Raw genomic sequence first — 25,422 nt, 5'->3', positions numbered from 1 at the left:
GCCACTAACAAAGACAAAGTTAATTAAAAATGCCCTTGATAGGATTATAAGAAGTAAATGAATTATTTCAAGTAACAAAAAGTGGTATTGATGCATCCCTAATTCCAAAAATTATAAAATTAACTAAAGACCTTTGACAAAGAGTGCTGTTTGGCAGGAATCAGAGCCCACGTCATTGCTTATTTCACAAACGTAGTCTCCAGAGTCTGACGGCTTAGTGAAAAACAGCTCAAGTGAGCTTGAAGAGTCATCTTTCTGAATGGAGCAGTCAACCCCTGGTAGGATCTCTTTTTTATCTCTGAACCACTTGATAGTTAGTGGTGGAGTACCAGACACAAGTACATTGAATTTCACTCTGGTTCCTGGTATGACCTGCTGTGACTCGGGTTTCTCAATGATAACAGGAGGTTCTGTTTATAAAGAAAGTATTTTAGGTTTAGTAAAATAAAAGATATAAGAATAGTAGTAGATTTGCAGGTTTTTAAAGCAACATTTAAATGTTAATAATGTTAAAATGCAAACCTTTGACTTTTAATACTCCAGAACACTGGGCACTGCCCGCTTTGTTCGTAGCAATGCATGTATAATTTCCACTGTCCACAGTATCAAGACGACTGATTTCCAAAGATGCTGCATTCTCAAAGAAAACACATTTGTGTTTTTCACTTGTCTCTAGCTCCTGGTTTTCCTTAAACCACGTGATTGTTATAGGCAGAGATCCTGCAACCAGGCATTCTAACTGTGCGAAGGATCCTTTAATACTTTCCAGTTGTTTTAATTTTCTTGTAAACGATGGCTTAATTATTTGATCTGTTACAACAAAAAATAATACTTAAATAAGTACATTGTTCCCAGATATAATGTGTAAGTTTTAATTATGAAATGCCCTTAACGAACTAACCTAGCACTGTTACAAAGGCCTCACAAGTGCTCCTGCCAACATCATTTGAAACCTCAAATGAGTATTCGCCATCATCATTCCTCTCTGTGGAAAGGATCTTTAATATGGAGCTTGTATCAGTGCTTTGTACTTTGTATTTTTTGCCAGATATCAGCTCTTTTCCATCCTTCAGCCATTTGGCTTTCAATGGTTTAGTGCCTGAGAACCTGCACTCCAGAGTCGCAGGATCTCCTACTGTGACACTGATAGACTTGGCCTGCTCTGTAATATTTGCTGGCTCTGTAAAGTAGGATAAATATTGTTGTATAATGTATTGACTTTAGAAAATCAAATCTAAGAATATGTTTGTTAAAATAACAATCAAATCAAACCTTTGACGACTAAAGCTGCTGTACACTTCTGACTTCCAGCCTCGTTCTGAGCCTGACATGTGTACTTTCCAAAATGTTTTAACTTTACATTAGAAAAATGCAGCATTGCCGTTCTGTTCTCAAAAGATATATGGACATCCTCAGTATCTTTGACCTCATGGTCACCTTTTGTCCATGACACTGTCATAGGCAGTGAGCCTTTCAGAACGCACACCATTGTAAGCTCTGTGCCTAATAAGGCATCCATGTTATCTAGCTTCTGTGTGAACGATGGTGGCTCTAATAAAAGAAAAATACGAGAAATATTTAGAATCTGAAGATGTACGTCGACAGTTTGAGCTAATGAAAATGTTTGCTGGAATGGTGTGATAGTCTTACTAACCTTTCAATATAATTTCACAATCACATGATGTCTGTCCCACTTCATTTGTAACTGTGCATTTATATTTGCCAGCATCTCCATGTTCAAACTTCAGAATCTCAATAGTAACTACGTCATTCTTTATGCCAATGATATGGCGACGGTCGTTTCTGATCTGCTTTGAGTCTTTGAAACATGACACCTCAAAAGGAGATGATCCTGAGACAGATCCCTCAAGCACAATATCAGAGCCTTTGACAACTTCTCTGGATTCAAATAGCTTAATAAATGCAGGAGGTTCTGGGGTAAAAGAATGCAAAATTAGCCAATACTATAGCTAATAATTGATATAGCTAGTAAAATATTAACGATTTCTCTCCTATATACCTTTGACGGTAACCAAGCAACTGCATTTGTCACTGCCAGCATCACTGGATGCTACACAAATATAATCCCCGCTCTCGTCAAAACTGCAATTGGATATCTGCAGTGTAGCAACTGAGTCAATGAAGGTCATTTGATATTTATTACTTGGGCTGATCTCTACATTATTTTTATACCACTTAATAGCAATTTCAGGACTGCCAGTTACTTTACACTCCAAAACCACAATACTGCCAATCACTGCTAATTTAGTTGAATCAAGTTTCGTCACAAACTTTGGAGGCTCTAAAAAAAAGAAGAACATCTTGTTTATAATAATCATGCAAAAGAGTAGAAAAAGAGTAAGAGTACATAAGAGTAGCACAAATAAATACAATAAAGAAGCAAAGAGAGCAATAAGACGCACCTTTCACAAATAAGACTGCGGTGCATGAAACCTTTCCCGCATCATTGCCAACTGTGCAGGTATAATTGGCAGAATGCGATGGCTTTACAGAGTGCAGTGCCAAGGTACTTGAGGTGGCATCTTTCTTGATGAAACAGCTACCTCCAGTCAATATTTCCGTTTCATCTTTAAACCACTTAATGGTAAAACTTGGTGTTCCAGTAAAAACAGCTTTCAAAACAACATTAGAGCCTGGTATAGCTTCTTGAGATTCAGGTTTTAATGTGAAGACTGGTGGCTCTGTTTTCAGTTGCCGAGGAAAACATGACAGTTAAATTATTGCACACATAAACATGCCTAGTATTTCTATAAAAAATAATATACTTAATTATTGAAAAAAAATAATGCATTTTGTTAATGAAGCGATTTTGCTAGAGCATTTTGTCTAACCTTTAACAGATACTGTTCCACTGGTCTCACTGTGCCCTGCAGCATTAGTTGCATGGCATGTGAAAACCCCAGCATCAGCAGTCTCTAACTGGGATATTTTCAACAAAGAAGTACTTTCTTTGAATTCTGCTTGGTATTTTATCCCAGATGTGATCTCCTTTCCATCTTTGAACCAAGATATTGTCATGGGCTGCGACCCTGACACTTTGCACTCCATCTGGATATTTCCTCCAAGGTTACCATCAACCTTTTTAAGACTTTTTGTGAAGGTTGGAGGTATAATTTTATCTGTTCAAAAAATGTTTTCAAAATTTTAAGTTAAAAAACATACACAGTATACATCACACATAAGAAGAAAGCAAAAAAAAGAAACTAACCAAGAACCGTGACTGAGCAAGAGCAATGGTCTTTTCCAACCCGATTAGAAACTTCCATTGTGTATTCACTGCTTTCTCCCCTCTCCGCCGAGAGGATTTTTAAGCTTGCTACATTATCTTTGAAAGAGATTTTATATTTTCGTCCTCCCGTCACTTCCTTGCCATCACGAAGCCATTTAACTTTAAGATCAGGACTTCCTGACACAGTACATTCCAATGATGCAGAGTCTCCTGCAGTTACACTAATGGATGGTGCTTTTTCAACAATTCTAGCGGGTTCTGGGATATTCAAAAGAAAAGAACAGAATGTATATTTTAAATAGTCTGTTACCAGCATTTTCAGGTTGTTAATGTGCATATGATAATTTCACGTTTGTTTTCCAACCTTGAACAGATAATGTGGCTTCACTTTTTTGCTGGCCAGCCTCATTTTCAGCTTGGCAAGTGTACTTTCCATCATGGTTTATGGCTATTTTGGCAATTGCCAAACTCACAATGTTGTTAACAAAAGTCATTGTGATATTAGGATCATCATGTCTGAGTAGCTCAGAATCCTTTAGCCATTTCACAGTAATAGGAGCTGAGCCTTTAAGAGTACCCTGCAGTTTCACAGCACTGCCCAAAACTGCAGTTGTGTTTTCGATTTTCTTTACAAAAGATGGGGGATCTGCATGAAAGGAGAAAATTGTATATACATAAAATATACGGGATAATAAATAGAAGACTATGACATTATATAATGCAAACTATAATAATAGTTATAATAACAAACCTTTCAGTTTGGCTACAGTTTTAGATATTATTTTACCAACGTCGTTTGCAACAACACATTGGTAGTCCCCAACATCTGCACTGTCAAATGATTGTATTTCCAAATATGAACTGGTGTCCTTTGTTACAATGGTGTGCTTTTTATCAGTGGTCACCGGTTTCTTATCCTTTAACCAGGTGACATCAAATGGAGCAGTTCCAGTAACTTCACACTGCAGTTTTGCAGCATGCCCCTTGACCACTTCCACCATTTCTAACTCCTTTTTAAAAGCAGGGGGTTCTAAGGGTAATCATAGTTGATAAAATGTGTTTAACAATAAAGTATAGCATTCTAGTATTTAGAATTAAAATGCAATCCCTATTATATACACAAACCTTTAACAGTCAAAGTGGTGCTACAGCTTTCAGATCCAGCCTGGTTCATTACTTCACAGGTGTAATTTCCACTGTCAGACACAGCAAGGTCAGTAATCTCAAGTGTAGCTTGACCATCTTTGAAGGTGATTTTGTGTCTTTCACTGGAACTGAGTTGTTTTTCATTGAAAAACCAACTGATGTGGAGCTCAGGAGATCCTTTAACAGTGCACAGTAAACGTGCAGAAATGCCTTGTTTCCACAGGATCTTCGGCTCCAGTTTCTTAACAAATACTGGAGGTTCTGAGAAAATTCAGTTTAGAATAAATCAGCTCTACACTGCAAGATAACTCACAGATTTCAAGAACATAAATGCAGAAGAAGATAAGAAGATGGAAAAAAAAAAAAAGAAGTAGGGGCAGAAACATTCAAAGATGGCAAAGATTGGTTTAGCTTCTTGGCCAAAGCAAAGCGAATTAAGCTCAAATGTCTTACCTTGTACCGTAACCAAATTAGAGCAGCTGCTGCTTCCAGCATCATTTGTAGCAGTACAGACATAAGTGCCTGTATCTTTAATCTTTGTCTTTGGGATATCAAGGCTGACCACTTTCTCCTCAAAAGAAATTTTGCTGTCCATAGTGTTATGGAGTTTCTTCCCATCCCTTGTCCAAGTGATAGTCACTCCTGTATCTTCATTTACCTGACACTCAAGCCGCAGGGGATCACCCACAGCTACAGATGTTGATTCGAAGGTTTTCACAAAACTGGGCTTGTCTATAACTCTAATTTCAGTGCAGCATGTAGCCAGGCCGACACTGTTTGAAGCTTTGCAAAGATAAGTTCCCTGATCACTTTGCTCAAGTTTCGTGATCTCAAGACAATGCTTGTTCTTTTCAAAGGACGCCTTATAGTGATCGTCAGGCAAAATGGCAATGTTGTCCTTGTACCATACAACATTCATTGGTGCAGAACCAGTGATAACACACTGAAATTTTGCTTGTTTGCCCACAAATAATGTCATTGGCTCCGGCTTTGATACAAACTCTGGAGGGAAAACCTCTATAAAAAACAAAATTAAGTAAAAAAAAAAAAAAGTAAATAAAAAATAACTGGTTTTGTACAAAATTCAACAATAATATGGAAGAGAGATTACATAGGAATTAATTATTTCATATCCTTATCCAAGAAGACAGAAAGGTCTCTTACCTGTGACAGTGAGGCTAGCAGAACAACTGTCGCTACCATGTTGGTTTGACGCTTTGCACGTATACTCTCCACTATCAGCTTTTGCTGGACTTAAAAATTCCAGAGCTGATGTGGTAGCGTAGCTGGTGATCCTGTACTTGTCACTTTGTCTGATCTCAGACCCAGACTTGAACCATTTGAAGGTCACATTCGGAGCATCTTCAATCTCACATTCAAATTTAGCAGGACTGCCAACATTAGACTCCAGACCTTGGATTTTTTGCCTAAAAATAGGTGGCACTAAAATGTGCACAGGGAAAGAAGGGGGGGCAGTTAGTAAAATGAATGCAATAATAAATCATAAAAGAATGATGTAAACACTTGTTGTGCATTTGAAATGAACTTAGTTCTGCAGGTATTTATTTGATACCCATCTCCTTAAAAAAGTCAACAGAACTTAATTCACTTCAAAGACGATTAAAAATGACATGGATGATGAGATGCAAAAAAAAAAGAAATCCAGAAGTGACTGTGGAAGGAAATTTGTAAAAGGACAGATAAATGAAGAAGAAAATTAAGACTTTGTGTCCTGAAGAGCATGCAAAGAAAAGTACGCAGTGAAGAATGCACCATGGGGAAGATGTGCATATTTCCTGGGTGTTGCAGGTTCAAGTCCAAATTAAGCCATGGGTGAGAAAGACACCACCATGAAATGGTGATAAGCATGGGATGATTTTGAAAGGGATCCGACTGTTAAGAAGTGATGACGCTAGAAAGTGAAGTCATGCGCACGTTTGTGAATATTATGATCTTGATTATGACTTGTGAAATGTGGAAACATCAAGGCGATATCTTCAAATTGAATACTGTGCCCTGTTCAATTAGTTGTGAATATTAATATATCTTTAAGGGTAATCTGAAGAGCTCGAAATGAATGATAAAAGTTAGTCATGGGTGATATGACATGGTAAAAGAATCCCCATAATCCAACCTCTTGGGACTACTGTGAGCTTTGATGATGTCCTTGTTGTGCCAGCTTCACTCACAGCCTCACATGTGAATTCGCCTTCATGTTTGTTCTTGATAATCTTTTCTATTACTAGTGTATAGGTGTCCCTGTCTTTTGAACACTTGAACTCTTTGCCAGACTTGATTTGTTTTCCATTAAAAAGCCAATTTACATTTGAAACATTTCTTAGAGTTACAGAAAAGGTTGCTTTAGAATGTTCATCTAGGGTAATGTCCCCTAAAGTACTTTGAAAAACTGAGTAATCATCTCTTGTTGTATCTTCTTGTAATTTAAATGTCTCTTCTATTTGAAATTTCTGCTGTTCTTCACTCTTAATGAGAACATCAGCAGGTTTTTCAACGGGTACTTGAACCCCGAAATCTCTCTCTTCGCTTCTTACTGTCACTGATCTGATTTCCTGTGTTTCAATATGAACCGATTGCTTCAATTCCATTTTTGACTCTGTTGATATCATTTTACTTCTAGAGTCATCCACAACAGTTTCTCCCTGAAAACTAACAGACTGGAAAGTCGCTGTGGCTTCAGTCTTAAGAGCAGCCGATTGAGTTTTAGGTGGCAAAAAAGCTTCCACATTTTCCGTTAATCGCACAGTCTCTACCAGTGGTGAAAGCCTTTCTTCTGTGGTATCCCTGCTAACATTTAATCGCTGAGGCCTGTCAATTTGCATTGTTCCTGGCTTTTCAGAGGTAAGAACCTGATGTTCACGAAATACAATGGAATAAAATGCAGACTGAAGCTCACTCTTGAGATCAGCAATCTGAGGATACTCTCCCTCAAAAGCAATTGTGATCTCAATGGGAGCACCTGTAGTTGTGACGAGATACGTGAACATAGTATATTTGGGCTCTTTCTGCACTTTCACTTCCTGCACTTCGACAACTTCTAAACGCTCAACCACATCTGCTAGAATTAGACACTGATCTCGAGCCACAGCAGATGCAAGCATGTTTTTCAACTGCTGCTTTATGTCTAAGCTGTGTGCTTTTGGTGCTGAGATAACAAAAGTGAGTTCCTTTGGAAGAACTTGAGTTTCTCTGGACTCTGACAATAATAAAGGACCCATCTGCTGCTGCATAATCACTGCAGTGGTAGTCTTTGATTTTGTGATATCCTGAGATACTTCGCCTTTTATAACATGCTTCTCCTTCATTACAATTGACTGTCTAATAGATTGACCCTCTTGGATCTGAACAGCAAAGTCTTGTTCTGCAGCCTCAAGTGAAATAGTACTTTCGGTAGAGAGTGCCTTCTCTTCAACATGAACAAACTCTGATGATATTTGAGGCTCTGTCTTAGTCGAGCATGTATATTGCTCAGTTACACCTAAATTCTCTGTATGTCCTTCCTGCAGATCTTGTCTGTCTGATACAGATGTGGCATGTAAAACATTTCTGTGATCCTCTTTTTGCACTAGGGCACGCTGCTGTTTAATGTCACTGACAATCGGGATTTCTTTTGGTAGTTGCATTGGTTCTGTGATCACCTGCAAAATGTTTTGAGGTTTTGGTTCTTTCCTAATTTTAGAATGAAATCCTGGCACAGAAACATCGAGACCTTTAGAATAGTCTGCTGTGAGTTCCCTTTTCTCCTCTGTAGAAACTGCATGTTTGCGGGCCTTTTCCTGTCTCAGGACAGCTATCTGCTGATCTGGCTTCTCTACTGACAGTATCCTTTCTTTGGACAAAACACTGTCCGTGTGAATCGCCTGTAGATGCAAAGGGGCGGGAAACTCTTTTTGAGGAGCTACAGAAATTGATGTCTCTTGAGCAGATAACTGAGTTGACATTTCACATGTAACACTCCCCTGCTCATCTGTTGACACTGTGTGCATAAGAGTAGGAGATTTTCTAACTTCAGCTTGCTCAGGGCTTGGTCTCTCACTACTGAATCTACTCTCAGAAGGAAGAACAGTCTGATCTGTAAATATCTGTAAATTAAGGACCTGTTCTTCTTCACTCTTTGTCTGAACTGAAACTGCACTGTCCAAACCAGGAATTGTACTTGTTCTATCAGCTTTAAGTTCATTTGTTTCCTCTGCAAGAAGAGCTGACCTTAGTACATTGTCCTTAGTCAAGGATGCAACCTCTTCACATGGCTGGTCCATAGATAATTTCTTCTCTTTTGAAAGCATTTGCTTGGTCTCACTTACTGAGAGAATAACTGGTTTTGAGGATTCTGTCTTTACTGATGAATGAATAGCTGAATCTAAAACAGAAATATCTGTTGCATGTGCTTCAGTTAGTTGTTGTTTTTCTGTGGAAACTGCTGAATATAATATTTTAATACCTTCTTTAACTTGGTAGCTCTTTTCTGCCTCTGTCTGTGGTATAATCTGTGATTGTTCTTTCACAATTGCGAGTGTTGTTTCTACCTGGTGACCTAACATGTGATGCTTAGGCTCAGGAGTAGCTTTTAGCTGCTTTTTGTCTTGCCTAGTTAGAATCTCTGCTTTAACTGTTGTTAAGGGAGTCACAGTCTCTGTTATGGCAGACATATACTTTGAAGGCTGCTCTGTTGCAATTTCTAACTCTGTAACTTCAGGACTTTTTATACGATCAAAATGCTGCTCTGTAAAACCTTGATTTTCTTCAACAGCAGAGGTCATTGCAGCCATATGAAGCTGTTCCAGAGGTGTTGCCACAGCCGATATTGGCTGAGAAGGAGTTACAATTACTCTTTCCTCCATCTTATGAGATTCCAGGACCGCAGCCTGGTGTGTTAACTGCTCCTTTTGCATGGTGGCAGCTGAAACATCTATCTCATAGACAGCTCCTACTTGCTCACTGGCTATAGTGTGCTTATCTTCAGTGCCAATGGTATAAATCATCTGATGGCCTTCCTGAACTATGGTTCTGGCTGGAATTGGAAGACTCACACTATATAATCGAGATTCAGTCGCTTCTTCAGTTGTCGACACTTTGTAAGCCTTTTGTCTCTGAGCTAGCTGCTTCTGATGAGACACAGAGAAACTTTTGCGAAACACAACCAATTCAGCGCTGCAGGTTGCCTCTCCAAAACAATTGGAAGCCCTGCATGTGTAGAGACCACTATCCTTCTGCTGAGAATCAATAATTATAAGAAAACCTGTTCCATCAGGGTCTGTGACTACACAACAGTTTGGGCTAGGTTTGATTTGATAACTACCCTTAAACCAAAGAACCTCTGGATGAGGAGTCCCAGTCACTTTGTACTGAAATTTAGCCTCGCATCCCTCAGCACACTGCAGTGGCTGGATTTGTGTAGTAAAACGAGGTGGCTCTCCAGGGATTTTAAACATTTGCTCAACCCACTTCTCTGCTGGAGATAAATCACTTACGTTTACTTTAAGTGTTGTTTTGCAGGTACTTTGGCCAAATCTGTTCCTAGCAGTGCATGAATATTCACCCTCATACTCTTTTTTAACCTCAGTGATAATTAGACTGTATTCATTTCTTTCCTCCACAAACTTGTACACAGATGAAGTAGTAATCGACTTTCCATTATGAAACCACTGAACATTAGGTTTTGGAAAACCAGATACAGTGACAGTAAACCTAGCTGAACTGCCAACTTGGACTACAGACGGTGTTAACTTGGTTACAAAATCAGGTGATTTCTTTTTCTTTTCTGGCTCGAGTTCAAGTGTTTTAGCAGTATCAGGTAATTGTAGAGAAGTGCTGAAGGTTTCTTCTTCTTTTTCTTCCTCAGTCTTCCAAGTCAAACTAGAATATTCTGTATAAAAATAACGAAGCAAAGATTCACCAAAATATCCAGACATTTAAATCTCAGGTATTTCATTACAAAGAGTCGATGTAAATATCATAAAAGGTTAAAAGAAATGTCACACGTTATTTTGTTTTGTCATAATTTTATTTTTCAAAAAAAAGTGTACACACACACACATACCATACACACACAAAAATATATATATATATCAATAGAAGAATAATTTTAAATTTTGTTAATTTATATTTAAACACCTTCTTCTTATTAAATTCTTATTTTTTACTAGTTCTTACTCCTACTGAGTAAGAAATGTATTCTGTATATCCTTTGTTATTTACAATTGGTTGAATGTGTCTGCAACTTTTATAAAAGGTCAACCTATACAACGCAAATAAATAATAAATACTTTTTTGCATAATAAAACGTACACTTTGAAATCTAAATTATCCTTTTATATTTTATCTATTATATAGAGCAAAAAATATTAAATAATGTTATATATGTTACATTTTAAATCTAATTTCATCATATTTCCCATTCTAAGTTATCAACCCGCAAGTGCAATCATAATACTGTATTATGATGAAAAAAATAATAATAAACAAATTCCATCATGCACTTTAGTATAACCTATTCGACTATTTCATCATTAAATCACAATATGAAACATATCCTAAATTTTATTTCCTTTAATATAATTTTAGCTGCATACATACACTAAAATGTAATGTTTGATCTTGAAAGAAATTTGATTCAAAGTAAAGCCACGTTCAGCTCATACCTGTCTTACACTAGTCCATGTACAATATTGTACTACATTTGCACTATTCTGCACAATTTGTAGAGTTAATGTATTTAAATGTATTTAATTAGGAGCCTGCATGTACAGAATAAGGTTAAGTGCATATTGTGAAAAGGAAACTCTTGAACTGGCACAATAATGTTTTTTTTTTTTTTTTTTTCAGATATTGTGACAAATAAATTCTAAAAAATCTAAATAAGCAGCTAATTTAAATTACTTGGAGCAAGGCCATTGTTTCAGTGCAGCCTGCCGTATTTTTGATAACGCATTTAAATTCACCTGCATCACTTTGAACTGCATTAGTTATAAGTAAATTAAAGTGTCCTGATGCTTTCTTTTGAATTATATATCTAGGATTTGTCACTGGAGCACCATCTTTGAACCACTCTGCTGTAGGGTTTGGTTTTCCACTCACTAAACACTGAAGCATCACAGGTGTTCCTACTGCTGCAGTGACATTCTGCAGTGGTATTATACATTTGGGGGGTGTTTCTGTAACCTGGAAATGAAAACTACACATGTTGGTCGATTTGCCTTTGAATTCTACTTTGTCTTCTTTCGAGGGTTCGGCAAAGACATCAAAATTGATGCTAACATATTTCTCTCCCTGCTCACTGACTTCATTATCTGTTATAGCGACCAGTCTTACAGCTTTCTGAGACTCATCGGCTTCCTGTGGAAACTCAAACTCAAGTTCGATCTCTGATGGTTGTTCACCATCAAATGAAGAATTTCCAACAACCAAGTCAAACTTCTGGGGCTGAACTATGGCACTGCCTAAAGACACAGCAGTGAGTTCTCTTCCCCTAGCCTTTCCCGAACAGGCTTGTGGGTTCAAGACCATCAATGATGCCCTACAAAGTGTCTCACCCACAACATTAATGGCTCGACATGTGTAAATGCCACTGTCCTGAATACTGACTTTTAGGATCTTGAGGAAGTGATTATCTCCATCAGAGCTATGAATGTACTTTTTTTTATCGTGAGGGATCTTAAAATTTCCTTTGTACCATGACACTATAGGAGAAGGGATTCCCATCAAAGAGCATTCAAACAATACAGTTGTGTTTTCAGGTGTTTCTATGTCACATATTGGGTTGATAAAACGTGGGGGCATCTCTGTAACCTCAAATGCTATTTTGTAGTCATCACTTTCTTGAGCTATAAAATCAAGAGTGCCCTCGTCATATGTACTTGGCAGAACATCAAGAGATATTATCATACTTTTATTGTCAGAGGTGTATTCTGGTATTGTCACAATTTTCACCTGTCTCTCAAACTCTTTCACCTCATTCTCATCCAATTCAACCTCTAATAAAATCTCTTGTGGGGAGGGGGACCTTGATGGATCCTCATCTTCTTCAACATCAAATTCAATTACATGTTGATGAGTAACAGCAGGTGGTGCTAGCATAAACTTCGTTTCCTGAGATCTGACAACAACCAGAGCGACACTTTTTGCTTCACCAACATAATTAACTGCCTCACAGATATATTCACCTTGATCGGTTTTTGCGATGTTGTGAATTTCTAACGATATGTTATCACCATCTCTTTCAATTCTGGTTCTGTCATCTGGGACAAGCCTAGTTTTGTTCCGAAACCACTGTACCTCTGGAGATGGCAGTCCAAATACTTCTGCACAAAATCTTAATGTGTCGTCTTCAAAAACTCTTTTTTTGGTAAGAGGTTTAAGAAATGCTGGAGGAATTCCTTGTACCTTTTCTTGAAGGCTCCCTAAGCCTAACAAATCATGACCCTCTGGAAGAATCATGCTCTCATCAATAGTAAATACTGGGGGAGTTGTTTCAATGCCCTCATCATCTGGGGATCTAAGAAACTTAGCCGGAGAGTACAGTCCATCACTGGCGCTACTTGATGGTCTCTTATGTTCTACCAGACCAAATGGGTATGCGGGAGGTGTCATGGCACCACTAGGAGTCTCAGTGGATGTGTGAAAAGATTCTGGGGACTTTGGAAATTGAGAAATTTCGGTGGAAGAAGCGGGTGTGTAAAAGCGCTCGATTTCTGCTATTTCCTCACTGAATGTACTGCCCACTTCAATAGACATCTCTGACTCTGGTGACAAGGGTCTTCCCCAGTCAGATGGTGGGTTATAATAGTCATATACCGCACTAAAGGTTACCTCTTCCTCTTCTAGTCTAATACCAAAAGCACCAGAACTGACAGCTTTTTGCTGTTGCTGCTGAAGAGTTTCTGTAGCAAATTCTTGAACAGGTCCTTTTTTGGCACCCTCAGTTTTCTGTTTTATCCTAACTGTTTTAGCTGTTTCCTGTATGTTTGTCAAAGTGGCATCACATTCCTGTGTGTCACTCCGGCCTGATTCGACGTGTGAAAATTTTTCATTTAGATTAACTGTGTCCAGCTGTGCAGGCAGCTCAACTTTGTTTGACTTGATTACTCGTAGAGTTTCTTGAGCAGAACTGCTATCTGTCTCAAGATGACTTCCACCTGGTCTAATGAAGGCCCCGACTGTTCCCTTTTTGATCACAGTCTCTACTTGACTGTTTTTTATGTCAAGACTACCTACAGCTTCTCTTCTCATTTTACCAGGTAGTATAGCCTGCGGTCTGATTAAAGTAGGAGACTGCTGAACTTCAGTGACATGTGCAAGGGAGACAAAATGATGCAAATCACTAGAGCTCTCCAAAGATGTTTCTTCAGTAGATGGTGCTATACTTTTTGAAATAAAGGTTCCTTTTACATTTGTGGCACTGCTTAACTGGGACACCTTGCACGCAACCAATGAAGCATGTTCATGTATATTTGAGGACATTAGTCCTTCTTCATGCTGTGGGAGCTGAAGTGCAAATTCTGGAATGTCCTCAACAGGATAAAATGACTCTTCATATGGTTCCACTGTTATATCATCTGCCTCTACTATGAGGGATTTTGGTGGCTCAAATGCTTGTTTTAGTTTTGACACACGTACATCCGCCCCTGATGACTGCAAACCACAACCACTTATAAGAGGGCCTTGTGACTGGGCAGATTTTTTAAACTTTGGTGCACCTTTCTGAAGTACAGATGGTTCATTAGTAACTGGAATGAACTGGCTCATGGGATACTGTGTATTTTCTTCAGTTGTCACATTATCTCTTTCCTCGTCTTTAACCGGCAACTCTTTGGATTCAATACAAGTGCCTGTTAATGTTTTTGGCCTAACTGCAGGAGTAATTTTACATGAGAATCCACCAGATCTTGTCTGCTCTGTCATTTTCAGTTTAGGAAGTGATTCAATGTTGCTTAAAGTCGTGGGGTCAAAAAACACATTAGCTACACTTTGAACTTGGCCAAACTTGTTAGTGGCAGTACATCTATATGTCCCTTCATCAAGAGATGTAAAATTATTAATGTAAAGCCTATAATTTTTTTCATGCTCATCAAAATAGTATTTGCCTGTGGTGGGCTCAAGAAAATGGTCATCATGCCACCATGTGACATCAGGGGATGGTTCACCAGAAATTATGCATTCAAGAATGGCAGACTGGCCCTCAGGACAGATAATGTCCTCTAGTGGTTTAAAGATCTGAGGTACCTGACCAATATCATCAAAACAAAATATGAACTTGTGCTTCATAGTTTGAGAAGTGCTCTCATCTGGTGGAGCCTCAGTGGTCTTGGCAATAGGCTCAAAAATGTCCTCACTTGTATCCAGCACTGGTGTTGGAGCAGTTATCCTGATTTCTACTGGAGAAGAGTGTGTATGTAAATCAGAAAAGCAAGGAACATGTATGGCTGAGTGAGGTACTTGCAAAGAGAACTTTTTGTCTACTGCACGGGTCATAAGTGTTTCAAGTTCTTCATCTATTATCTGTTCTTCAGAGAAAACTTCTTCTTCCATTTTAAATTTTTGGGGAGTTTTAGGCGAGTCATTGGGTTCATCATCAGTTACTTCTAGCATGCAAGACATGCTGGCTTTTCCATGAATGTTTGATATATTACATGTAAATGTACCTTCATGGTCTTTTGTTGGATAGTAAATTGTCAGTGTTGATGATGTTTCCCTTGTCCTCACATCAAAGTCTGGGTCTGTTATTATAGCCTGTCCATCTTTAAACCAACAAACCACTGGCTTTGGGTCTCCATGAAACTGACATTGCACATCTGTCATTTCTCCTCTTTTTACTTTTATATTTGGTTGCAAAGTTGTAAGAAAGACTGGTGCACCAGATTGAACTCTTTCATTTACAATAGTTGTAGGATCATGCTTAGAAAGCAATTTTTGATGTTCTGTCATGGCGCAGACCTCTATACCTTTTGCAACACTTTGATAACTTTTCTCATAATGACTTTTCTGGGTTTCAGTCAATTTCTCACTGTTGTCTTGCAGCAAATCTTTATCATAAAGATGAGTGCTGACTTTGTCCACTTCAAACAAAGCTTTTGATGTGATTCCACAATGAAAAGTCTCATCTACATGTGCACAAGTGGGTTCTAAACTGTCATTAGTTTTTGAAGTGAAAGGTTGCAGATTCTCGGTGATGGTCCAGCTAGAATCTAAATCAACATTTTCCTCCTGCTCCTGCTCAGTTAAAACATCATCTTGCCATTTCTTAATGCGTGTAGCTAGTGCCTCCTGTTCACTGACAAGATAGTCACTTTCAGTTTGTAACTTTTCACTATCCTCATATGTAACACTTTGAACTTTCATTTGCATTTTAGATGTGTCCAGCCCATAGTTCTTATTGTAATCCTCAGTGTAGATCATTTCCTTTGATTTTCCTTTTGGCAAAGACTGACTGCTTTTGGGTGGCTCAACATCTTGATTTGCAGCAGTATCCTTAGCCTTCCCCGTAAAAGTCACCCAATCAGACTCCAAGGGAACGGCATGCTTTTGTTCACTCAAAACATCTTGTTGCCATTGCATTATTCTTTGAGTCAAAGCCTCCTCCTCACTTACATAGCACTCACTCCTATTTTTTAACTCTTTAATTCTCTCACGTGATAAGTGCGGCTCGCCTTGAGGCCCATGCTCATGCGTCTCCTTGTCTTTTGCTGATCTTGAAACTTTTATCGATGTAGAATCTCTCTGAGGAACCACTGGGGGTGGCTTTTTGTATTTTTCACCTTCAGATCTGTAAAAAGGAGATGCTTTTTCTGTATCTGCATGTCTCAGATTCATATTCCGTCCTGGTTTATCTATAGCCTCTTCTCCACTCACTACAAGCTCACCTTTATTTTTACCTATCAAAAACTGCTCACTCTGTGTTTTATGCTCACTTAAAAACCTTTCTTTTGCTGAAGGCCCTAAAAATGACAAAAATCCTTCGGTTGAAGTTGAAGGTTCTGTCCGCTGAATTCCGTATTCTTCTTTATAAACATGAGGTTCTTTGTCTGTAAACCACTGTTGTGTAGCACCCTCTGGATCATCATGCTGCCATTTCATTACTTCTTGGGTTAAGGTCTCTCTCTCACCCATTAAGAGCAGACTTTCACTTTTAAAGTCAGGCATTACTGCTTGGGGTGAATGCCCTCCACTTTGTGTTCCTTTGTCCGTAAACCACTGTTGTTTAGCACCCCCTGCCTCATCATTCTGCCATTTGAGTCCTGCTTGGGTTAAAGGCTTTCCCTCACCCATCAAGAGTACACTTTGACTTTTAAAGTCAGGCATTACTGTTTGTGATGAATGCCCCCCACTTTGTTTTCCGTTGTCTGTGACCCAATGCTGTGTAGCACCCTCTGGCTTATCATGCTGCATTGCCATTTCTACTTGGGTTAAAGTCTCTGCCTCACCCATCAATAGTACACTTCCACTTTTAAAGTCAGAAATTACTGCTTGTGATGAACGTCCTCCAATTTGTGGTCCTTGCTCAGGACTGAGCTGTTCTACTACTGAGGGTCTCACAACATGTGTGAATGAAGACCCTGAAATTACCTCAACTGGTCGGTGATGCTCTTCCGCGGGTTGTTTTTTGTCCAAAGATCTGAATGAAAAACCCCTGTCTGATCCAGGTTGTGTTTGATTGACCATCTCTTCAGTTTTATGCACACGGTTTTCAGATGTAACAACATTCCCATGGGCCTGTTGCCATCCCACTGATTGGGCCATGATCACATTCTCACTTATTAGGAATTCACTTTCACTAAACTCACCTGCTTTTTGTCGAGCTTCACATTTAACTAGACCCTCATCTTTGGGAGAAGCCATAGTGATAGAAAAGACTTTTTGATATTCTTCCTGTGGCTCATTAAGCATTTTAGCTTTAAATTCATGAACAGTGGAGACTTTTGCTTCAGAACTTTGCGATGGAGCCGCTATTGTTTTATCTGACTGTACACCCTCTTGCCATTTTCGAATGCGCTCAGCCAAGAACTGCTCTTCAGACTCCAAACACTCGCTTTCCAAGTTTTTCTCAAAGACATTCTCTATAGACATTGCTCTTGGTTGTAACTGCTGGATAGGAACAAGTTTACTCTCCTTTTGTGTAACAATATCACTAAGGAATGTTTCTTTCACTGATGTCAGAGGTTTGATACTAGATGGTTCTTTAAATGTGGACTCCGCATGCAAAGATTTCATCGCTCTAGGAATGTTTTGGGAAACTTCACCTGCCTCAAGCCATTGCAGCACGAACGGTTCCTTTGCCTTGCTTTCCTCTTGCCATTGTCTACAAATGCTGTCTGTACCACCCGAGAAGTTATTTTTAATCTCCTTTGGTGTCACTTCTTTTAAAACAGCTGTCTCATCTATTTTTATGTCAGATATGTCAGTTATGGTAGTTTCCCTTGTTCTGATGTCCTCTAGAGGGAGCTCACCTCTCATCATTTGTATTGCCCTGGACCTAGACTGGGGTTCAAAGGAGTGCTTTACCCTTGATTGTGTGGGCTCTATTGACTGTGTCCCAAGTCCAGTAGATCTCACCAATCTACACTGAAAATCTGCAGAAGGTTTCCTCAACGCACCATCATCCTGGTCACTTTGACGAGCATGCTGAAAATCTGTCAATGTAGATGGCTTTACCCTGTGCCTTTCTGCAAAATCTGTGTAACTTGTCTCACTTGTGACTGATTCCAAGTCAAACTCAGTTGAGGACATTGTTGATACTGAAAGTCTCTTTTTCTTTTTCACAGCTTTTTGTAAAAGATTAAGCTTTGCTCTAACCTCTCCATGAAGACTGTCTGTGTCACTAAATCTATCACTGTACCGATCACTGCATCTATCACTGAATTTATCACTAAATCTGTCGCTGTACCTATCACGACCAGTAAACCTGTCACAGTAAATGTCACTATATCGATCACTAAATCGCTCAGGTCTTTCAAACATAGCTGGGGGAGAACGAGCTCGTTCTGAAGCAGTTTCAAGCTTGTTGTCTTTTTCAGGGGCTCTGGATGGAGATGAAGTCCTAAAATACATGGTACGGAATAAAGAACTTTTATGTCTGTGATGGCCCCTTGATTGTCCTTTAGATGTTTTATCAAATGGTGATCCAACACATCTTAGATCTACTCTAATCTTTCTTTCTTTGGTTTGATCAACAAGAGAATCTAAGCTTGAACAGGACCTGTCTGAACGTCTTGAAAGACTGAACATATTTGCCTCTTGCTCCTCCTTTAAAGACACAAGCAGTGATGCTGTGGACTCTGCAGACCCCTCTGTGTTAAAAGCCATTATTTTGTAGCTACCTGAATCTTTATCTTTAATGTTATTGATGGTTAAAATTGTTAAATAGACATGCATTTTGCTCACTGTCTGTATTTTATGACGGAGCTCCTTTTGGATTTGCTTGTTATTATGAAACCATAATATTGTGGGCGGTGGTCTAGCAACGAGTTTGCACCTAAATGTAGTTGCCTCCCCCTCCAAAACAGATCGATACTTTAGCTTTTTTATGACAGATGGCTTAATATTTTCTGTCCCATGTTCTGTTAAAGTACCAACATCTAAAACCACTTCAGGATCTGATACAGCACCATCTGGATGTCTTCCTTTGTCGGTGCATTCAGCTCCTTCGGTATAAACTGTTTCTGCAAGAGAATGGAGACAAAGTTCAGCAAAAATGCCCAGTTTGCTAAAATAACAGTAATAATGAATAAAAAAATAAATGTATTGTAATATAATATTAAGAGTAATATTGAACACATGCATCCAAAACACAAAGCCATAAAAAACAAATTCACTCACCATATTTGTTCGAATAAACGCAAGACTCGATTCTTTATTAAAGATTCTGACTCGAAAATGGTCTGGTGTTTTGTTCCTTCTTCTGTGTCCTTCTTCAAGGCATAAATTTCTTTCCAAAGCATTAATATATATTCAAATATAATCGATTATCTGAAATAAGCTTATTTCATGACTGGTCCAGTATATATATATATCCTAAAATATTCCTTACCTGACTTGCAGAAAGACGAATAAACGCCCTTTCTAATCCTTAGATTGATGATGGAAAACATTTAGAGAAAAACTGTTCTCTTTTACATAAAAATCAAGCAATTATTGAGGCAGGATTATATTTGTATTAGAAGGCGTTTATTCGAACTAATATAGTTTGGTATGACCATGTTATTTAAGAAGCAAACAACATTAATCACATACTGCTATCTGCAAGCCAGTCTAAGAAATATTTGTACTACAGTTCCAGATGCAGGAAACATAAGAGGCTATTAAAAGATGTGGCTACTTCCATATCTTTTAAAGAATCATTTCCTGTGCTCTGGAAAACTTAAAAGATACATATTCTTTTTTTTTTTTCTTCTTCATGCTGTTTAAGAGTCATAAACATATGCAAAACCCTACATTTCCCAAAATGCTGTGCAACAAACATTTTATCAGTCAAACTGCTTGCTATTAAAAAAATATAAAACAAGTCAGACATAAAGATAAATAAGTGTGATTTTTTTTTTAAGTATTCCCATCAAAAAGATCCATGCAGTTTACAGTCATCACCAAAAGTACTGTTGAATTTATTACATAAAAAACACACAGGGAAAAACATTAATTATAGCACAATTGAAAACAAAATTCCTACCTTTGATGACTTCTTCAATTTTTGTATCTATTTCTTCACGTTTCGTAACTGTAAAACAAGAATTTATGATAAAGAAATGTTAGAAATATCAAGACATGAGAATTTGAAAAATTATATTACATTGCAAGTTCTCAACATACTGTAAAACTTTAGCATATAACTTCTTGGTAAAACTGAGACAAATGACTACAAGAGGTGAAAAGGACAAAGAACATGCATCTGCCAAGCTGACACTAAGAGTTGTACACAGTTACATACGGCTTTCTAATTTCCAAGGTTTAAGAAGTCCATAAAACCACCTTTTGACAAATGTAGTTAACTCCAAGATAAATTCAAGAGATTGTCCTTTTCAACAAAATGGGACAATAGCCTGTTCAGCTTCTTTGATACAGAAGAGGACAGTGGTATGACCTGGGCTTGCTTCTTTTAGACTTTAACCTTGGAAGAAACCTCTTAATTGGGCAATAAACAATTGCGTTGAAGAGGTGTCTGGTTTCTTTTATTTTAAGGGACTCTCAAAAGATCATCCAAAAAGTGTGACAGTTTAGCAAAAGGAATAAGAGACATAAGTGAAGGTTGAAATGAAGTGATGAGGCTAAGATACGAAAGACAATATGTGACATTGATTAATCATTAAATGATCGGATTGACAAAAAAAACAATTTGTAAAAATATGCATTACAAAAAAATAAACAAAGATGTATACACAAAGTTGAACAGTAAGTCAGTTCAGATTGGGGAGAAACACGAAATGGCACAGGATGATATGAATGATTTCTTATGTGGTCATTTGGGATGAGGTGATCACATGGTAAATATCCACCTTCAACGTTGAGCTGTGCAGATGTTGTCTGGGTCTTGCCATCTTTATTTTTTAAAACACAGCTGTAAATCCCCTGGTCCTCTGGTTGGATGTCACATATCAAGAGTGATAAGATATTTCCACTTTGTTTGAATTTGATTCTTTCTGTAGTGGTCAGTCTTTTTTCATTATGATACCACACAGCACTGGAAAGTGTCTGAGGATTAATGCTACAGACAAATTTGGCCACATCATTTTTCTTAACATTTAAATGAATAAATTTCTGAGCCACACATTGATATTGGCTCATAGAGGATTCATCATAAGCAGCTTCTTCATCTTCATCTTCATCAATTGATGATAGCAATGTTGGCAGCTCTAGTGTGCCCTCCAGATTGTTTAGTGATTTCAAATACTTTGGATGTATGGGAGATATTTCTAAGTGATCTGGTAAAGTAACTGAGGGATATTGCCACTTGATTTTGGTCTCTTGATCTAGCATACTTTCTTTTTGGCTTGGTGATATTGTAGAGTCAGGTAAAGTGGATTTTAAATTAAATCTAGACTTTTCACAGATGGCTAATTGGACTGGGTGTTGCACTTTATCTGATTTCGATCCCATCTTTGAAGAGCTATCATACATCGTTTCAGTGACAACGGTAACATTTAAGGGCACAGGAACTTGATTGTCTTCTAACGGTACAGCTCCTTGGTCTTTTGTTAAATCTGTGACCTCTGGAAGAAGGATGGGGGTTTGAAATCTGACTTTATGTGGGTCAATAATGCTCTCTTTGGGCTTTTGGGGAGACATTAAGGGTTGTTGAACTGATTTTGACCAAATAAATGATTTCTCAAGTGTTTTTTCAAAGGAAAGAGAATCACTCTGTAGCTTTTTCAAAGCATGTTGATCTCCTGAAAGAGTTATGCCTGGGCCCACAGTATATAGAGTGGAAACTGGTAAAGGGACTTCACTTAGCTTTCCAGGAGGGGCTGATTTTGGCTGAACATCAGTACCTATTACAACTGATTCTGACTGTGTGTCTGAGGGAATCTCATCTTTGAGTTCAAGAGCAGGAACATTACTTGACAGTTGATGTTCTTGTTCATTCTGTAGAGGATGACCATGCCTTGTGTGTTCATAATCGAGCCTTTCAGTGGCCAGTCTGGACTTTTTTGAGCTTTCAAAAACTACATCTGCACTTTCAAGGCTAATTTGTTTCAAGGATGTTTCAATAGGAACCACATTTTCTAAAAAAATTTCAGCTTTTTCCACTGAAGATGCAGTACTTTCTTTTTGCACAAAGTCATTGGAACTTGTTGCTAGAATGGATTTTGTGTCAACAGAACTTTTAGAGAAGCTCGAGTCAAGAATCTGTGTTTGTTTTTGGTTTAGGTTTCTTAATAAAAATACTTCTCTGTTCTTAGTAACCATACTAGGATCGGATAAAGAAAAATCTTCCCAAGAAGAAATAACATTTGTTCTTGTCTTTCCAGAAGGTGTTGATGGTTTCAGATCCTGTCCAATATTTACATCTGAAATAAGACAACCTTGCTGCTCATTTTCGTCTTGCTCAGCCTCTGTGTGAAAATTTGTTTGTTCTGTTTCTGAAGGTATATCTGGGACTTGAGTAAGAGCGGTGGAATGTGATAAAGTAATGTCTTCATGAGTCTCAATAGAAGTACTTTTACTTGATATACTAGAAAGAACCAGTGGTAGCTTTAGGTCAGCACTTCCTACAACTGATGTTGGCCATGTAACAGATTTATCAAGTGGTTCCTGAAAATTTGCAGGCTTTTTATCTTGCTGAGCCTTTAAACCGTCCCTTGCTAAAAGTGTATTTGTAATATTGGTATGTGATTCGGGTAATTTGAAATCAGGTGAGTGAGTAAGTCTCACACTTGGCTTATCAGAAGTGTTGGATTGTTGCTGACTAGTTCTCTCAGGTGTGACTTCAAAAAGTGTGGGTTTTGGCTGGGTTTCTGTTTGATCATGTTTTCCTAGCAGTGGATTTTCATGTAAAATAGGTTTACGGTCACTAAAGCCCTGGGTTTGCAGACTGGTCTTTGTGAAAACATTATCTAAACCTTCATTACTAAACTGACCACTTTTTTCAAGAGGATATGGCTTCAAATGAGAAGTTTTGGACAAATGTTTGATACTACCCACATTGCTTGCATCTATTTGAGCTTTTGATATTTGAGATTTAGCATCTTTTTTCTCTACAAGGACATCAGAACTTGTGGATGAGTTTGGCAACTTTTTAGAGCTTGTACAGATGCTCATGGTAGTTTTGTCCAAAACTGGCTTAATTTCAATACTTTCGGCAGAGAATGCTGGAAATTTTGTAGTGCTGGGGCCAGATAAATGTACTGCTTCATGAGAATCAATCATAATGCTTGGAGCTTTGTCTGCGATAAGAACATCAACTGGAAATTTTGTAGTGCTGGGGCCAGATAAATGCACTGCTTCATGAGAATCAATCAAAATGCTTGGAGCTTTGTCTGCGATAATAACATCAAGTGGCAGGCCATGATCTTGTTTAGCTTCGACAACCAAGTGTGCTTGGTCTTGCGCTGAAGTCATGTCCGTGACATGGGTAAGAGCAGCCACATTTGGTAAACTGACATCTTCATGAGTGCTGATAGCAATGGTCTTACTTGACCCGTGAGATAGACTTAATGGTTTCTGAATGTCAACATGTCTTACAATGAAAGACTTGTCCAAGATTAAGGAATCACTTGACAGCTTTTGATCTTGCGGGACCTCTAGGTCTTGAGTGTGGTCTTTTCTTAAAAGTGTCTCTATTTCCTTATTATAGACAGTAGGGTCAGGTAAAGTCGTTTGAAGAGTCTCAGTTATTCCCTCACTTGCCTTTCTGGAAGAAAGTATTTTTTGCTGAATGTCAACACTTCTTACAGTTTTATTTGTCACTCTCTCAGATGTGATTTTAAATGGCACTGTGCTACTTCCTTTAGCTTGTTGAGCATCCAATGAATCTTTATGTACATAAGCGGTTGTAGAAAACGTAGGAGATTGTGTTTCTGCTTGATCAAGTAAAATCTGTGACTGAATTAAATCTGCATCCAATGTTTTAGTGTCTGTGGTGGAATGAGATAAAGGGACTTCTTCATGACAACCAATAATAATACTCTTCCTTAACCTTCTTAAAGAGTCTGATGATTCTGTAGCATTATCAACTTTCACATCATCTATTGAAGATGACGATGTCGCACATGGTGTTTTATATAAAAGAGGATTGATTGTTGAACGCTTTCGGTTGAGTTCAACAGATAAATGTTGGTCTCTTGATATAGTCATATCAGTAACATTTTTAAAAGTAGGTGTGGGTGATATTGTAAATTCTTTAGAAACTTCAGCAGTCTTCGTTCCTGACACTTCAAAAGGTGGGTGCTTAACATTTTTTTCTTCTGACCATGTCAAAGAAGAGTTCTCTGGAGAGATTTCAGAGAGAATGGGATCTCTTGATAGATTTCGGTCTTCTAAACCTTGTGATTGGCTACTTGAGCTTTCAAGTATGGTTTTAGCAAAAATCAAACTATTAACTGGCAGAACTTGATCTTCTTGTATATTTACTGGTCCTTCATGTGGAGTTGGTTTTAATTCATCAAGACTTGGCTTTTGGATACTGGTCATTTTTGTAAGATTTTTTTCAGACCTTGATATACTCTCATTAGAATGATCCTTAAGCGTTTCATCTGAGCAATACAAAGGAATATGTTAGGCAAATAGCAATGCTACGGTAAAGCTAACTTGTGGAATTACAGAACAGTTTGCAACAATATTAAATAAGAAGAGTTGATCACACCTTCAAGATGTCAATTTACTATCTACAGTAGTGACAACCACAAGCTTTGTTCTATTTAAAATGTTACATTTTGTGAAGTTAGTAAGAGTGCCTGAAAAATCTCACATTTGGTGACAAGATCCAGTTGAGGAAAAAGTGTTCACTTGCAGTTAATCAGGGTGCGTTATTTGAAGATGACAATCTAATCTTATGTGCATTACCTTCTGTGGATATTGTAAGGGTTGCTGTACAAACAGCCTCTCCTGCAGGATTGGTTGCTTTGCAAGTGTACTCTCCAGCATGCTCAGAGAAAGCATCAACTATAATTAATGTTGCAGTGTTTGTCATTTCATCAAAATGAAAGACAGTATTTTTGTTTGACTTTACAGGTTCCTGGCCATGAAACCAACTTATCTCTGGTTTGGGGATGCCAGAGACACAAGAGTAAAACCTGGCCACTTCCCCATGAGGCACAGTGCAGCTTACAAGAGGTTGAATAAATGTGGGCTTCTGACCAACTGGTTCCTTCTTTACACTCTCATTGCTTGTAGAGAGACTGGAGATGGCATGCCACCGAAATTCCTGTGATGTTATGTCAGTGATTTGTGTTTTCCCTGTGAGAAGGCATTGATTTTGTCTTCAGCAATTATACATGCCAAACATTTTACAACATTTTTAAAGCTTTCTCTGGTCTTAAGTGGTGTGCCCAATACAGGTCCAAAATGAATGGCATAGCAAAATA

At 38.2% G+C, this 25,422-nt stretch overlaps 1 protein-coding gene across 1 annotated transcript in view; it reads right to left on the bottom strand.

Moving 5' to 3' along the window:
• ttn.2 (titin, tandem duplicate 2) overlaps window positions 1-25,422 on the bottom strand; it is a 178,002-nt gene that overhangs the window by 126,189 nt on the left and 26,391 nt on the right. The window contains exons 39-53 of the mRNA XM_053495993.1: window positions 20,073-20,120; window positions 5,561-5,839; window positions 4,850-5,413; window positions 4,376-4,657; window positions 4,002-4,280; window positions 3,615-3,896; window positions 3,230-3,508; window positions 2,853-3,140; window positions 2,424-2,702; window positions 2,021-2,302; window positions 1,655-1,933; window positions 1,273-1,551; window positions 902-1,180; window positions 523-810; window positions 132-410 (exon numbers count right to left, since the gene is read on the bottom strand). Of these exons, the coding sequence (XP_053351968.1) occupies window positions 132-410; window positions 523-810; window positions 902-1,180; window positions 1,273-1,551; window positions 1,655-1,933; window positions 2,021-2,302; window positions 2,424-2,702; window positions 2,853-3,140; window positions 3,230-3,508; window positions 3,615-3,896; window positions 4,002-4,280; window positions 4,376-4,657; window positions 4,850-5,413; window positions 5,561-5,839; window positions 20,073-20,120 (4,266 nt within the window). The remainder of the gene's footprint in view (window positions 1-131; window positions 411-522; window positions 811-901; window positions 1,181-1,272; window positions 1,552-1,654; window positions 1,934-2,020; window positions 2,303-2,423; window positions 2,703-2,852; window positions 3,141-3,229; window positions 3,509-3,614; window positions 3,897-4,001; window positions 4,281-4,375; window positions 4,658-4,849; window positions 5,414-5,560; window positions 5,840-20,072; window positions 20,121-25,422) is intronic.

This window comes from Clarias gariepinus, chromosome 5 (genome assembly GCF_024256425.1).
Source record: "Clarias gariepinus isolate MV-2021 ecotype Netherlands chromosome 5, CGAR_prim_01v2, whole genome shotgun sequence".
NCBI classification, from domain to species: Eukaryota; Metazoa; Chordata; class Actinopteri; order Siluriformes; family Clariidae; genus Clarias; species Clarias gariepinus.
Note: the sequence above shows the minus strand (reverse complement) of the source record. Positions and strands in the feature narration are given on the sequence as shown.